General features: G+C 48.6%; 1 protein-coding gene across 7 annotated transcripts in view; it reads left to right on the top strand.

Moving 5' to 3' along the window:
• The first annotated feature begins 222 nt into the window (after positions 1 to 222).
• LOC147629664 (uncharacterized) overlaps positions 223 to 15,483 on the top strand; it is a 104,427-nt gene continuing 89,166 nt past the window's right edge. For 4 of the 7 annotated variants that reach the window (XM_086811173.1, XM_086811170.1, XM_086811176.1 and 1 more), the window contains exons 1-3: positions 223 to 349; positions 604 to 752; positions 10,603 to 10,708. In XM_086811173.1, coding sequence (XP_086667299.1) covers positions 610 to 752; positions 10,603 to 10,708 — 249 coding nt within the window. In that variant the 5' untranslated portion in view covers positions 223 to 349; positions 604 to 609. Of the gene's footprint in view, positions 371 to 603; positions 753 to 10,602; positions 10,709 to 15,483 lie in introns of those variants that run through there. The other 3 variants (XM_086811171.1, XM_086811174.1, XM_086811175.1) reach the window with 3 other exon arrangements.

Genomic DNA, 15,483 nt, shown 5'->3' with positions numbered 1-15,483 from the left:
CTAAATGAATTTGGGTGTATAGGTGACCGAAATCCTCTTTTTGGGTTTCATTAAATAAGTAGCATGGTTTGAGAGAAGGAAATGTAAGGGTATCTCCATGAGTTTCAAGAGATAGTGGAGCCATTTATGTATGCATGAAAATGGAAAATCAAGATTTTTGGGTAACTTTTGATCTAAAGGTTGTTTTAAACGTTAATTTGGGTGAACGTTCATTCCTAACAGAAATTTCAAAACGTCGCTCTGTCTTTCTCAGATGCCCTTCTCTCTCTTGCACAGTTTTGGCGGCAACGCCAGCGACATTTCTAATTACGATTAGGGCGCCTAGCGTTATTAGGGCAACACAAATCAAGTAAACGATAGAGCTTTGAAGGTTTTTTTTAAAAGAGTGCCCAGAGGTTTAACATCAGAAGCAGATTTTATTATGATTCCATAGGATTTTTATTCGTGATTTCTAAGAATATATTCATGCACACAGTTTTCTCATCGCTGCAGTACATTTGGGAGCTATGAATTCTCGATTGTTTCATTGGATTGTATTTGAAAACAATATACACCGGTCACATTATATAACTGCAATCATATGTATTGATTCGAACGTTGCAGGAGCCCATGGAGTCGGAAGAGGCAGTGCGGGAGATTGTGCAGGAGGTGGTGCACGCCTACCGGCAACAGCTGTCTGGACCACAGCGCCCGTTTCTCAGTGAAATGGCATGGTTTTTGCTCCAAGCCACATTCCTTCAACGCCCACACTTGTATGTATTCTCATCATTCCACATTCGCGTCTTTTCTCTCTAAGTATTTTTGTTTTCTTTTCAAAATAGATCCTTCCATTAGTTTAAAGAGAATCCGCCAGTGAGCTCCTGGCAGTAAAAGAACTGCAAAAAGTGAAGGGGGGGCTCCCTCCATGGCTGGCCCCTCTTGGAGGGAAGCTGCATTGTGTGTGTGTGTGGGGGTGGGGGGGGGGGGGGGGGTGGGGGGGGGGTGGGGGCACACAGAAAGCCAAAGAGGTGGTGTGTGATGCCAAATGACCGTGCCCTCCTTCGGGATGAAGAAGGGTCCAGCGCTCCAAGTGCGGAAGAAGGCTGCCCGCTGTCTTTGCATGCGTAGTGAGTCTCATGCGAGGCACTCCAGGCATCCCTGCAGGGTATGAATGAGATCAACCCATATATAGCTCAAATGGTTTCCGCTGGGGGAGTGGACTCGCTTGCAATAGTCTTGCTGCAGCCCTCTCGCCAGATGTACCAGGGGACAAGGCTGCTTTAAGCAACAAAGTGCTTGGAGAGCAGGGATCCAAAGGTGCTGTCAAAAATCTTCTAGGAAAGTGGTTGAGATCCCCTGAGCACGCAAGTTGGGTGCCATCCATCTGCTGTAGGAGGATCCATCGTCCCATTTTGGCAAAGTACTCAAAGAAGGGGGGTAATCGGATGGGGTAGCACGAGCTCCAATCACTAGGGTCGCACTAGACATACTCCAAGGGTCTGTTCTCCCAAAGCCATAAGCACCAGGATGCGACGCCCATGACCTCAAGAGGGCGGGGATCAATGTGCCACTTCCTCTCTTGGAGGTTCACGATGTGGACTCTCTTGAGGGAGTGGGGGTAGTGCCATCAAAAAACTATCCAGAGTGGATGAGGCTCATGTGGGGACCAACCTCCAGTGTGACCAAAGGGAGGCCTCCCACCAAGCCGAGAATCAGGAGGGGTACCCTCGTGCGGGAGAAGAAATCCATCTAGGCATCGTCTGGAGGGTTGACAGGGGGAGGAGCTAGTTGGGGGGATGAATGAGGCACATGGCTAAGGCACTGTGCCTAGGAGGTGCTCCTGCTGAGTCTGCATGGGGAGGTGACATAAGCACTTCCAGGTTCTAGAGTAGTTTGGGCAGGACGTGGGCGGGATTGGAGCGCCGTGCCGTCACACCCTGCAGCCCCCCTGGTCCGCACGGAGCTGTGCCCTCACGCCCCCGGGCCCCAAGGTCTCCCTCGGGAGAAGTGAGATCGAGGCCCAAGGAGGCAGAAAAGAGGGTTTTGGGTGATGGGCTAGCGGTCCTCCTCGGTGGGCGAGTGGCGCTGCGCGAGGGAAGGGGGTGGGGGGGTTTACATGCACCTTACACTAGAGTGCTATGTAACATAGTGGCTCTACATCAATGCCAATAGGATTACCTTTTTAGGAACATTTTGTCATACGCCGTGGCCCCATTGTGAGCCCCTGTTTGTTAGGCACGAGCTACGTAGGCAAGGAGAGAGACCGTACGGTCAATTTGGGCAAAACCAAGGTTATGGTCTTCAACACATCTTATGCAGTCGCCTCACAATTTTCTTTTATATACAGAGATGCCCCAATGGAGATTGTGCAGAAGTATGTGTATCTAGGAGTCACTTTTACAGGCCCTTTGTTTTGCATGGCCACATTTGCCACTGATCGACTTGCGAGGGGGCACGCCTCCCTAGCCCTTATGGAGAGACAGTGTTTCCAGGCACATTTCCAAGAACCCCGCACTGAGTGTTGGCTCTTTGATACACTAGTATGACCAGCAGCTATGTATGGTGCAGCCTTTTGGGGGCCAGGCCTAGGGAAGGATCACTGGAGGAGCATAGAGAGGCTACAGGTGATGATGTTGTCACGCATGATCAGGAGTAAACCATCTGTACCGCATGACATTCTACATGCAGAGTTTGGGATGGCCCCATTGGTTACATATGCCCTTTTTCAGATTGTTACTTATATTCAGCATGTATACACGCTTGACAGAGATTGCCTCCCACGATTAGCACTAGAGTCCTCTATGCAATTATATGGCGAGAGGGAGAGGGAGCGATTGAGACGAGCTAGACTGCCCTCCTTAGCGACACGGCCACCACCATTACCGACACATTCATGGTACTTTGAGGTAGTCGAGTGGTTTCATGCACATGGCATACAGATGGACCGTCTCCCCCCGTTTCAGTATAGCTTGGATTACCCATACCTTGATCTCTCACGTCAGGAGATCAACTGGATCACTACAGAGATCACTTCTTGAGACTCTCCGAGAGGATGGATTCTTTGAGATCCCGGGATACATACAGATACACGTCACATGCCATGCGTATCATGATCGGCCAGCTCAGTGTATTCTCCCATTGCCTCAGAGTAGAGACTGGCAGAGCTGAGGATATCCCACATGAAAAGAGGACATGCACTGTATGCATCACAAGAGTAGTAGAGGATGAGGCCCATTATATGCTCAGTTGCTCGACTTACTATGAGATACAGGGGAGATTCCACTGCCTCTTCCGAGAGGGATTCGGACCACTCACACGGGTGATACAGTTTGAGGATCAGAGGTGCTTGGGCATGTACTTGATGGAGCTCAGACGACACAGAGATGTAGTGTTGAGGCAGCATGTTGAGAGATAGCACTGGCTCCGACATGATACCTCACAGAGAGCCATCACAGATTTCTTTGTGGTACATACATCCACATTGGAATCCACTGTCCACAACAGTTCCTCTACTACGACATCAGAGCCCACCACCCGTACCCACGCTCCAGCTCCACACCCGAGAGGAGTTCTTAGCGAGAGAGCTCGATCCATTTTGCGAGCCAGACGTCCCCGACCCAGAGTATCAGGACCCTCCACCACACAGACAGATTCGCGAGGTTCTCTGCCGATATGTCATGCTCGCATCACAGAGGCCTGACATTCACTCCATCATCAGATCGGTTCTGGCCAAGGCAAGTATCATCATTAGCTAATCAGAGGATATCTCACTGTACACATGATCATCTTCTGATCGCATGTATTGTCAGATGTTTTCATTTTACTTTTTCTTTCAGTTTTCCATGGCTCATTATATCCATGGTACCATTGTATTACTTTTGGTCTCATAGGCCCTTGGGGTCTTCCGTAGACGTTAATATAACTCTCCATAGCGTACCCCCCCCCCCCCCCTCACTATATTCACACCCTATAAGGGTTTCTGTTTACCTTCTAGTTCCAGTTTCATTTTCTAGGTGCCAGTAGTATCATCTTTATTTTTCATTTTTTGGTTTTTTATCCAGACATTGTATCAGATCCACCATGATGTAACTTTTGGTCATTATGGCCTTTTGAAGACGTTAATATAACATTTCATTTCATTTCATTTCATTTCTCTCTCTCTCTCTCTCTCTCTCTCTCTCTCTCTCTCTCTCTCTCTCTCTAATTAAATCTCTCTCTAACTCTCTCGGAGGTAGTTATGCAAAACAACCTTTAAAACCGTTTAGAAAATTCAACCTATCTTGCGTGAGAGTATCCACATGAACATCACTATGTTATACATTGTCACGAACAAAACCAAGTACACGGAAACACTCTTTTTGATTGCTTTATTAATATGGATGTGTAATACAACTGGGATAGGATTGCCCTCTTTGTCAGCATCAATAACATGCATACAGTCCTTGTGCATAAAAAGTGATCTTGTTTGTCTTGTATTCCCTTTGGGCTCAAGATGATGATGCCATGACTTTCCAAGCAACACATCACATCCATCAAGAGGTGCAACCAAAAAGCTCTTGTGATCCAAATACCCATGTATATGCACATGCAACTTTCGAATGATCGGGAGTCACCTACACCTCCTTGCACACAAAGGCGGTCTCTGCTTCAATTTGGGGTCCCAAGTCCTCTACCTCAATGCCCAAGGCACCATTTGTACGGAGATGAAGTTATCCATAGCACAATCATCAAACATGAAGAGAGCAGGCTGATCCTTGATCTTCCCCCAAGCTTTGCATACACCCCCCTCTTTGTCTTCATGCACCATATTCCCTTGCACCTTAGGAATTGCATACACCCCTCTTTGCCTTCATGCACCGTATTCCCTTGCACCTCGGGAATCTCATGTACATTCACCTTTGGTTGCTTCTCCTCATCCTTCTTGCGTGGTGGGCACTCTCTAAACTTGTAGTCCACATGAGAAGCACTTCCCTTCTTTTGCATATTACTCAAGGCCACCCCAAACCTGTGCCTTAGAGGTATTTCAGATTTACCCCCACTTTTGGCCTTTTTTGAGTCCTTTTTTAGATGAATGTCCACCTTTTTGCAGGTTTGGGGACAGCCTTCTCTTTGGCCTTGTAACCAAGCCCATCTTTGCCAGAATGCTTCATCTTTTGGTCCAATTGCTCTGTGGCAAGAGTAGATGCTACAAAGCATGATTTCGATGCAATTCCAACCCAGATTGGTAATCTATAGCATCATACTCTCCATGATATGATTCAAACTTAACCGACTTATCGCTGGCCTTGAATTCTTTGAGCTTCTTTACATGATGCTCTTTCTCTTCATGCTTTCTTTTCCCCTTATCCAAAGGGGCAGCCCTTGCGACATGAGGCTCATGGACATATGAGGCACAGAGGCATTTGCTGTATGAACTGGTGGCCTAGGTACATGTGGCCTTCTTGCATAATGTGGAAATTTCAGCCCATGATGCATAGACTCATCACGTGACAATTCCATAGGCATAGGTCTTTGGCTTACATGCCAACCACTATCACCATGAGATGCATACACAGTATTGGTACTGCTACCATGCTGGCCACTAGCACTGCCAGGCACATATCTATCATCACTTGTTGCATGCTGTGTAGATGCAGGGCGAGAGGTCCTTGTAACCACTTCCTTATGCACAAATAACTTGAGCTTTTGAGAGGCTCGATCCCTTACATTTAAGCGTGGAGGGTCCTTGAGCACAATCACCTACATTTCCTTCTTTAACAACACCCTTGTGGATGAGGTAAGAAAGAGCCAATGCTTTTAGCTTAACGCCAATGTGTCGCGCCATGCGTGCACCACATGTATCAATAGCATAGTGAGATGCTCTCCTTGTAATCCTGTATGATGTGTCGCCCGTCCATGTTGGAGTCGGCATATGGCCCTCCTAACCATAGGTGGGGTGAAGAAGGTGGAGACTGTGGAGCATGGCTCTGTGGGCTGTGGTATAGGGGACTGTGCAGGCACATCATAAAGTCTCTCTGCATATGTCTGCCAGGTCTGAGGATCGGCAATAGGTGTGGGAGGACGGGGCTCTCTGAGTCTCCTCCAAGCAGCAGTAGCATCTCTACTCATGAGCATGTGATATGTGTCCCAGTACTGAGCCTCCTCATAAGCTCGCCGCTTACGGCGGGTGAGAGTATGCATTCTCCTGCCTGCCTGCCTCTGGGTGATCTCCCCACGAGCCCTCTGCACTCGGAGACTGCGGTAAAGGTTTCTGCACTCATCATCATACCATCAGTTCTAGGGCATGCTCCCAGATGTAGGTGGCTGTCCTGTCTGTATGTGGTATGGGAAACTCCTCGCGGCTGCGGAGTGCAGTACATGTGAGAGCTGGGAGGTGAGCATGGCCATGGGTGCCGATGGATCTAAGGCAAATAGCTGATCATGAACATGATAGTCGTACACCTTGGCTAGGTCCTGAGTGAAGTGAAAAATAGTGCGTGGTGGCTGTATGATGGGTGGGTGGGTCTCCAGTAAGCTCCTGAAAGTGAGGGATAGGTATGTATGATCCGCCCCAATGGGGCATGGTGGTAGGGTGAATTGAGACGCCATATCTGCTGCCTCTCGGGATCCCATCACATAATCCACTGTACTACTGCCGCCTCCCACTAGAAAGCAAGTCAACCCACCTGAATCTGGCCACTGAGTCATCCCGTTATAAATAACGAGATGGTGTCGGGCCCCAAGCTCCAGCAAATGTTGCCCATATCCAGTGCTGTCAGCTCCTCCATCAGCGGAGATCCGAGTGGTCCCTGTATCCTCTGTAGCTAGCGGCTCTAGTCTCAAGGGATCCTCAGAGTCATAGATCTGGCACTGTCTGCTCTGAGTCCGTGCATTGAAGTCCCCCATCAAGAAGACTTCTCCCAGTGTCGAATAGTGTAAGATCTTCTCAGATAAGATGGAGTATGGAGACTCACTAGCCTCTCCTCCACCCGGCTCCTCAGTGGTGGCAAACCGTGACCCCTTCGGAGAGAGAGAGAGAGATATTAACGTCAACAAGAGGCCAAAGTCGGCCTATGAGACAAAAAATAATACAACTGTGTTCTTCCGGTCATCGGAAGAAAAGAAAGAAAAGAAAAAGTGTGCATGTGTCTGGATACAACTTTGAATCATCATGGATCGGTGGAGCCCATATACAAACAATATAAGGGGGTGTGGGGATGTGGATGGAGTGCTAAGGCAAGATGCATCTCTATATGCTGAAGGGGTAGTACAAGCATGCTATGCAGATCTATGTCTAACTCCATCCAGTGCCATAAGAGGGATGCTGAGGCTGTGAACGGCGTGAACATGTACCCTGAGTCTGAATGAAAGCGAGCTAGCCTCTCCTGTGTCTCCATCTGGTATCTCATTCGGATAGCTGCTATCTCTCGGTGACGGGTCGGGGTGCTCTATGTCCAGTTTGTCTAGGTCTCCTCCTGGCTCTCAATTCGTCAGCTCTCTGTGCGGTCACCCCACGTGGTACATCAGCTGGCACTGGCATAGCTCTCTGGAAGAAATCTGTGAGCTGGGACTGTCTCCCACCCCTAGTGGGAGCGGGTGTCTGGAGGAGTCTCTCTCGAGAACCATGAAGCTCTAGTAGTTGTCTGCCAAGCTGCTGGTCCGAGGCCTCCATCAACTGATGTAGTGTGAAGAGTGCTCCTCAAACAATCCTGCATATCTATCTCTGACCCCCTGGTGGGCTCTACATCTACATACAAAGTGATCCTCAGTCTCCACCTTCTCGCGGCACAATCTGCATATCCGCTCAGCTCTGGGAACCCGTGCCGCTCTCCCAGCCTCTATCTCTAGCTTATGTGATGAGACTCGTAGCTGTCCAATAGCAACGCGAGAGCTGTGTGGCATGTATACATCCATGTACCGCGGTCGATGTATAAACCCATCCCCTGAGATGCTCATAAAGTGGTCTCTATAATACAACATCTTCGGTGGTAGTGGGCTCTCTGGTGCTGTCCATGTCTCCTGTATGTAGTGCTGCCATATGTCGTGTCTCATCACTCTGTTCCTCTCATTGAGAGAGAGGTAACCCCGTGGACCAGACTGATCATACTGAAAAGGTGGCAACCGCTCAATGTCTATCCCATGATGTGAGAACCACTGTAGCATCTGTGCATACCAAGATGCAGTGTGTCCAGCCTCGGCCAGCTGTCTGGATGCCTCAAAAGCTCGGCGGGATAATCTCTCCGTGGGCATCTCCCTCATCCTGTATATAAAGGAGATCGTCTGGAACAATGCCTCTACTGCCATAGGTGGTGCAGCAAACTCAGCTCGAACAATGTCGTGCGGGACGGATGGTTTGCTGCGTATCATCCTCGAGAGCATCAAGATCTGTGGTCTCTCCAGCTGTACCCATGTGGAGGCTGCAAGCCCTGGTGCCCAAACCGCTGCTGCATACATTAAGGCTGGTGTCACTAATGTATCAAAGAGCCACCCCTTCGTGCGGGGTTCCTGAAAATGTGCCTGATGACACTGACGCTCAAGGCCAGCAAGAGCTGCATACCCCCGGGTCACTCTGTCTCGGACTGCCTGAGCCATGGAGAAGCGTCCAGCTGAGCTAGTAAATGTGATGCCAAGGTAAACATAAGAGCTCACCACCTCGACCCGCCCTCCTACTAATGTGAGAGTAGTGTGGCTCCTGACTGCGGGTGAGGTGTGGAAGATCATAACATTGGTTTTCCCAAGGTTCACCGTGAGACCCTGTTGTGTGCAGAAGTCATCAAGAGCCACAAGGTGTCTTTGAAGCCCAACTTGCGTGTCGGATACCAAGACGATGTCATCAGCATAAAGCATAACATGGACAGTAATACCTGATAGCTCAACCCTAGAGCCTCCTCCCTGTGTGATGTAATCGACCACCTCATCAATATAGAGCCCAAAGAGCGTGGGGGAGAGCGGGCACCCCTGCTTCACACCAATGGTGCTAGCAACTGTGTCGGACAAGTCTCCTGGGCATCGAACTCTCCCAAAGACCTGCTCATATAGCCTGTATATGCCCCACATCATGTCTGAAGGTATGCCTAGTGTCTGTAGTCGCCGAAAAAGGCGCTCTCTGGGCACAGTATCAAATGCCTTGCGGAAATCCACAAAGCAACAATAGAGCCATTGCCTCCGTGCCTTGGCCTGATCAATCAGGCACCTCAATGAAGAGAAAAAAGAAAAGAGGAGAAAAAAGAGGAGAGGAGAGAAGAGAAGAGGAGAGGCAAAGAAAGGATGTCATGTTCATAGTGTGTATCTACCGTGTGCTACACGCACACAAGACTAGCTTTGAGGTTGGGGAAGCTTGGAGCTAGGCAAGTTGATTGGCGAGCTGAGTTAGGGATAGACTAACGGGCGGGCACCCAAGTATGGACGGGCGGGCGCCCAAGTGTGGACGCCCAATGACCGGCCAAGAGGTTATAAAAGGGTGGCCAAGGTAAGTCATTAGTGATATAGAGTCTCGCATGTCTTTGTGAGAGCTCTATGGTCAGGAGCCTGGATCTAGTGTGGACGTGCACCTGCTTTATGTAGCCGAGGCCGGCAGCAGTCTCGAGGCCCACGAAGGTAGCTTCGTGGCGGTGTGGGACGTCACGAAGTAGTGAATTGGTCGGTACGTCCATCTAGTTAGCTTAGCTCGTGGCTCGGTGGGGACAGCCAAGTCTTGTGGGCTTGCCCACGGCTGTCAAGGTTGGGAGGTGAGTCAGGCCTGCACCCCCTTCACGGTTGTTTGGTTTGTTTGCAGGTTTCGAGTCTTATACCAGGAGCATTCTACGAGGAGATCCTATGGGGATTTGACAGAGGAGAGGAGAGGAGAGGAGGGGAGGGGAAGGGCAGCGCAGCAAAGGCTGCGTAGAATGGAGGAGGCGGAGGAAGGAGGGGAGGCTGAGAGTGGAGGGGAGGCGAACAAGGAGAGCAAGAGGGGATGGGGCGCAGATAGGAGACAGCAGCGGGAGGAAGAGGGGCGGGCAAAAGCAGGGGCGAACAATGGGAGAGGAAGGAGGGGGGGCGGAGGAAGGAAGGGGGGCGACACAGACGACAGAGGCGGAGGTTCGGGGAGCTCGCAAGTCTTCAACACGCCCAAATGGAGAAGATTGATGTGAGCCATCATGGTTATACATGCCATGATAGTCATGAAAATAATGCAAAGCAATATGTTTCGACACAATTTTATAAAATCACAATGGTACAATGTAAGCAACATGCTCAAAAGCCATGTTGTTGGTGAAACAAGAATTTGTCAACAAGATGCTCATGCTTTTGTCTTTTCTGAGCCTAGTGGTTGTGTGTCTCAAGTCAAAATGCATATGTGCCATTGTATTGGTACAATTACATAAGGTTTGTGTAAGCAGATATAATATACCATTGCACTCATGAAGGTATTTAAAATGTATGCAAGTCTTTCCAATTAAGTTTTTTTGTTGTTTTAGTACTTTAGATTGTTCTTTTTCAAATAATCATGCAAATCAATCATTCTGAGATGCCATTGCTTTTAGGTACAATGTATGTAAACAAGATCAAACACCATCATTTTGTGAAAACACTCAAGAATGCCTCACCTTAAGTACTCTTCTAAAGATTGGAATAAGGCAATAATTGTTTAAGTCTGCACAGGTCTTGCGCTGGTGCAAATGTGACTGCTTCTAAAGAGGTGATCGATAGGTGTGTCGAACTCTTGACATTGAAGGACTGTCCTGCCATTGAAACTATTCAGTTGCAGGTGAGAGGCATTTTTGGCTTCTTGAATTCATAGAATTCTACTGCCTCAGATAATATTTTATTGCTTTGGAAATTAAGATGTGTCTTAGGACAGGTCTCCTACAGGTTTTACTGGTAAAAAAAGGCATGTAGTGTACACAAGCTCATAAGATGTCTAAAGCTGCAGGCATCAAGAGTGTGTATTAAACCTCTGTCTCTCAGAGATCAAATACACACTTTGCTGCATGCATGGAATTACAATTTCATGAGTGAGTAGGAAGATGTTTTTTCCTCTTACTCTGCTGTGTGTTGATGCAACACTTCAACAAATCAGACATGAGTTGGTTGTAGTCTCTGTGTTATCTGTTTGACATGTACTAGAGAAAGAAATTTTGGACCAAAGGTGTGGAAATAGTATTTCAACATTACTGTTGAACTTCGTGTCTCCATCAGGCACAATGAACTATGGCATACGACAAAACAGGTTACCAATGCCGATAAAAAAATGTGGGCTGTATTGTCAGCTGTTACATTGGCATCAGAGGGAACAAGCATTATATACTTGCTGAACTGGTCTACCGTAATAAGGCAAGTGGTTTCAGGCTGATTGGTGGTGGGGTGATAGCGGAGTGACAATTTGTGGGTATCTGTGCAAAAGGATGAGGTGGGATTTAGAATTGATGCTGCATTTTGCCTTTTAGTGTTCATCCATGTAAGGAAGATTGCTAGTACACCCTTCTTGCTTAGGGAATCTGCAAGTTTGCATGGAATATACGCTTATCATTGTTAGGTAGCCTTGTAGAAGCCATTATGGCTTACAGTCCTTTAAACACCCGACTGCACTAAGACAGCTTGGTTAACTTACAGAAATGAGAACAGAAAGAGAGAGAGCATTCATTCTTCACACCTCCAATGGCTCCCAATGGCCCGCCTGGTGTTCCTTGCTATGTGGGTGTGCTGAATTTGTGCTGGAGACACAAGCCAAATTATTGAGATCTATTGTTGTACTCAAACCGTGCTGAGACACAAGACAAGTTATTGAAGTCTGCTTCCCAATCGAGCTGCCTCTGATCTTATGTTCCCAAGGGTCATAATAAGTAAGTTGGCACTTGATGGGGTTAGACTCATTCCCAAAGGTGGCCCTGTATAGGGACAATTAGGGATAGCTGTGCTCAAAGAGCTAATAAAATGGGCTGATCAAAAGTGAGCTCAAGCTAATTAAAGTCTCACTTAGCGTCTTGAGACATTCCAACCTGCATCACACAGAGAAGTTCGTGGTAAGGAGATCCGGAAATTGCCTCTCAAAAGACTGAACCATCTCCCATTAGTTGTCCACCTCAAAACAGTTTCTCCTATTCATAAGCATCTTGGGAAATGGCATGTCCTCGAGACCTTTCCCAGTGCTTGCCATGTGGTCAATTAATTCTCTAAGGTATAAACCCCTTTGGGGCATTCACCTTATTCCTTCAACTAATGCCTTTGGGCGTCCCTTTAGGCCTAGGCCTTTCTAACTTACATTGGCCACACCAAGCATTGGCTTATCTCTCTAAATTCCCAATTACGCAACCGTCCCTAGGGGAAATCTTGTCATTACACGATACATAACATTTTTCTAGTCCATTCAATATTGGAAGACAAAGTGATGCCTCACATCTCTACTTCATAAAGTAGCATCTTCAAACCTGTTGGGTATTTCGGAGCGAGTTGGTGTGAACAACCTGTATTTGGCTTTGGTCAAAAGATAAGGCTTGATGCTTATAAAAGCATGTACTTGGGTGGTTCTATTAACATTGAGTATCATTTGAGTTGTGCAATCTTTCTCTCTTGTTTGCTATCACATCTCTCTCTCTCTCTCTCTCTCTTTCAGCGCAGTGGATTAGCAGATCAGCACTGGGTTTCATTTATAGAGGGGAGACTGTGGAGCAGGTTACCTTCTATGTATGTCTAGGAGTCTTATTTAGGGGCCCAGCTTTTTGCATGTGAGCAGCCGCTGAGGCGAGATTGACACAAGGATATGCTGCCCCGGATGCTAGAGAAGATGTGCTCACAGGTACAGTTTCAGGAGCCCAAGACCAAACTATGACTCTTTGATACTTTGGTTTCCCCTACTCTACTATATGGTGCCCACTGCCCCCATTTGGGGACCGAGCCTAGATCATCGCCACCGCCGCACGGGGGGTGGGGGTCTATGAAGAGACCTCTTGTTATGATGATTGCTAGGATGATACACAGTAAGCCATCAGTCCCACATGAGATCATTCGAGCAGAGATGGCTGCTGCACCACTCGTAGTAGAGGCTCTTACCAGGTCAGTATCTTTCCTCCACAGTTGATGGGAGCTCCCTCGACACAGATATGCTAGGCTCGCTTTGGAGTCATCACGACAGCTTGCAGAAAGGGGAGATGAGACATGCTGGTATGCACAGATGACTACATGGTTCGGTCTACATGGGATCTCGATGGATAGATTGCCACTTTTTCAGTACTCTTTAGCCCAAGACCAAACTATGGTTCTTTGATACTATGGTCTCTCACTCTACTATATGGTGTCCCCATTTGGGGACCGAGCCTAGATCATCGCCACCGCCGCACGGGGGGGCCTACGATGGATGGGGTCTATGGAGAGACCTCTTGATATGATGATTGCTTGGATGATACGCAGTAAGCCATCAGTCCCACATGAGATCATTCGAGCAGAGATGGCTGCTGCATCACTCGTAGTAGAGGCTCTTACCAGGTCAGTATCTTTCCTCCACAGTTTATGGGAGCTCCCTCGACATAGATATGCTAGGCTCGCTTTGGAGTCATCACGACAGCTTGCAGAAAGGGGAGATGAGACATGCTGGTATGCACAGATGACTACATGGTTCGGTCTACTTGGGATCTTGATGGATAGATTGCCACCTTTTCACTACTCTTTAGATGCCCCTGCTCTGCCTTTGCACCACTCAGAGGTGAACAGAATCATCAGGCAGGATATTATCAGATTAGACACTGAGAGGACATGGGTATCACCAACGAAGATGAGTTTTTACAGAGATCACCTGCTTCGCCTAACAGAGGATGGTTTCATCATTCGTCCGAGATACATGGACATACATTTGTCACATGGTATCAGATGCACTATTGGTCAAATCTGCACTTCCTCTCATCAGCTGAGGATTGAGACAGGTAGATATGGACCACAGAGAGTACCGGCAGAGTAACTATGTCAGCTAGAGCTAGAGACGGAAGAGCACTACATCTGTCGATGCCCCGTGTAGTACCATGAGATTAAAGGGGAGGTTCCATTGCCTTTTCAGAGAGGGGTTCGGCCCTCTTACCAGAGTGATGGACTATAGTGACCAGAGATGCCTAGGACTTTTTCTACTAGAGATACGCCGGCATAGAGAGACTCTTACGCTTTGGGAGCACCACTTCAGCACAGCAGAGGCAGGGTCAGGACAGAGCTGCATCCACATCCAGAGGGGTCACTCTTGAGCGTGCCTCTCAGCTATAGGCGGGGGCTTCCCCCAAGGAGGATGCCATGACGCTTTGCTAGATGCTAGGAGTGGACGGGATCGCCTCCCCCTTTGCAGATACATGGAGGGTAGGAAAGGATATGACACGAGAGCGACCCCTCATCATTAGATTCCCTGATGCCACCAGCAGACATGCCTTCTTAGACAGGCGGGCTGCCCTCAAGGGCACACAGGTGTACATGGGAGATGATCTCACTCCAGCACAGGTGGCACATCGGCGTGAGGCGATGGTGACTGTTCATGAGGCCCGCAGAGCAGGCAAGTGGGCTATCTACAGAGATGGTAGAGTCATCATCAGTGAGCGCCGTCCCAAATAGGGATGCGGGGTCTATGAGACCAAACACCTAGGGTTGGCAGTATGGAACTGCAATGGCATGCTGTGGTCGAATCCAGGAGGCTTGAGCGAAATTCTCACAGGCAGAGATGTCATTTTTGATACAGAGACTCATCAGAGCCCTGAGAGGGGCTTACCATACATAGCCGGGTACGAGTGGGAGTCAGCTTTTCAAGGCGAGACCCGCACATCAGGAGGAGTACGTGGCTCGGGGGGGGGGGGGGGGGGGGGGTAGCTGTCCTTTTTAGATCCCATCTCCGACAGATTCTCAGCATCGTCCGGAAGGACGAGGATGCACGATATCTTTGGGTGCAGCTACAGCTTAGCAGTGACAGTGACAGAGTCATCCACATTGCTGTGTGTTATTTTGCACCAGGCCACTCCCCTTACGCCGCACAGCATGGCCAGTCACCGTACTTACCATTATATGGGGATATCATGGAGTTCTCACAGTTGGGGGAAGTCCTCCTGCCCGGGGATTTCAACGCCAGGACGGGAAGTGAGCAGGTCCCACTACTCGATCTAGACGACCCTATCAGACTACAGGAGCTGGACATCACTGACACAGGGCTGCAGTGATCATCATAGGACCGTGAGGAGGTCACAGTGTATGGGAGATATTTCTTAGAGCTGGGAGCTGCACATGGTCTCGTTATCTATAATGGGATGTCCCGATGGCCCTCCTCCGGCGCCCTCACCTCCTTCCCTCACTCAGGAGGTACTAGCACTGTGGTCTACCTTATGGGATCTCCGGCTTTGGCACACCTTATCCCCGACTTCTCCATTCCGCCACCCCCTTTTGAAGCTGATCATGCCTACCTCTCTTTCACTCTTACTTGCACCCACCCCATCTCACATTACACTCGGGTCCTTTTTGATCACGAGCTTGACCTTGTTTACTCCAACCACATCTACCACCAACTCCAGGATGTGGAACCTACTG

Source organism: Cibotium barometz, chromosome 17 (assembly GCF_041138505.1).
Source record: "Cibotium barometz isolate CiBa-2024 chromosome 17, ASM4113850v1, whole genome shotgun sequence".
In the NCBI taxonomy this organism is placed as follows: Eukaryota; Viridiplantae; Streptophyta; class Polypodiopsida; order Cyatheales; family Cibotiaceae; genus Cibotium; species Cibotium barometz.
The sequence above is the reverse complement of the archived record's forward strand: the minus strand, read 5'-3'. Positions and strand labels throughout refer to the sequence as shown.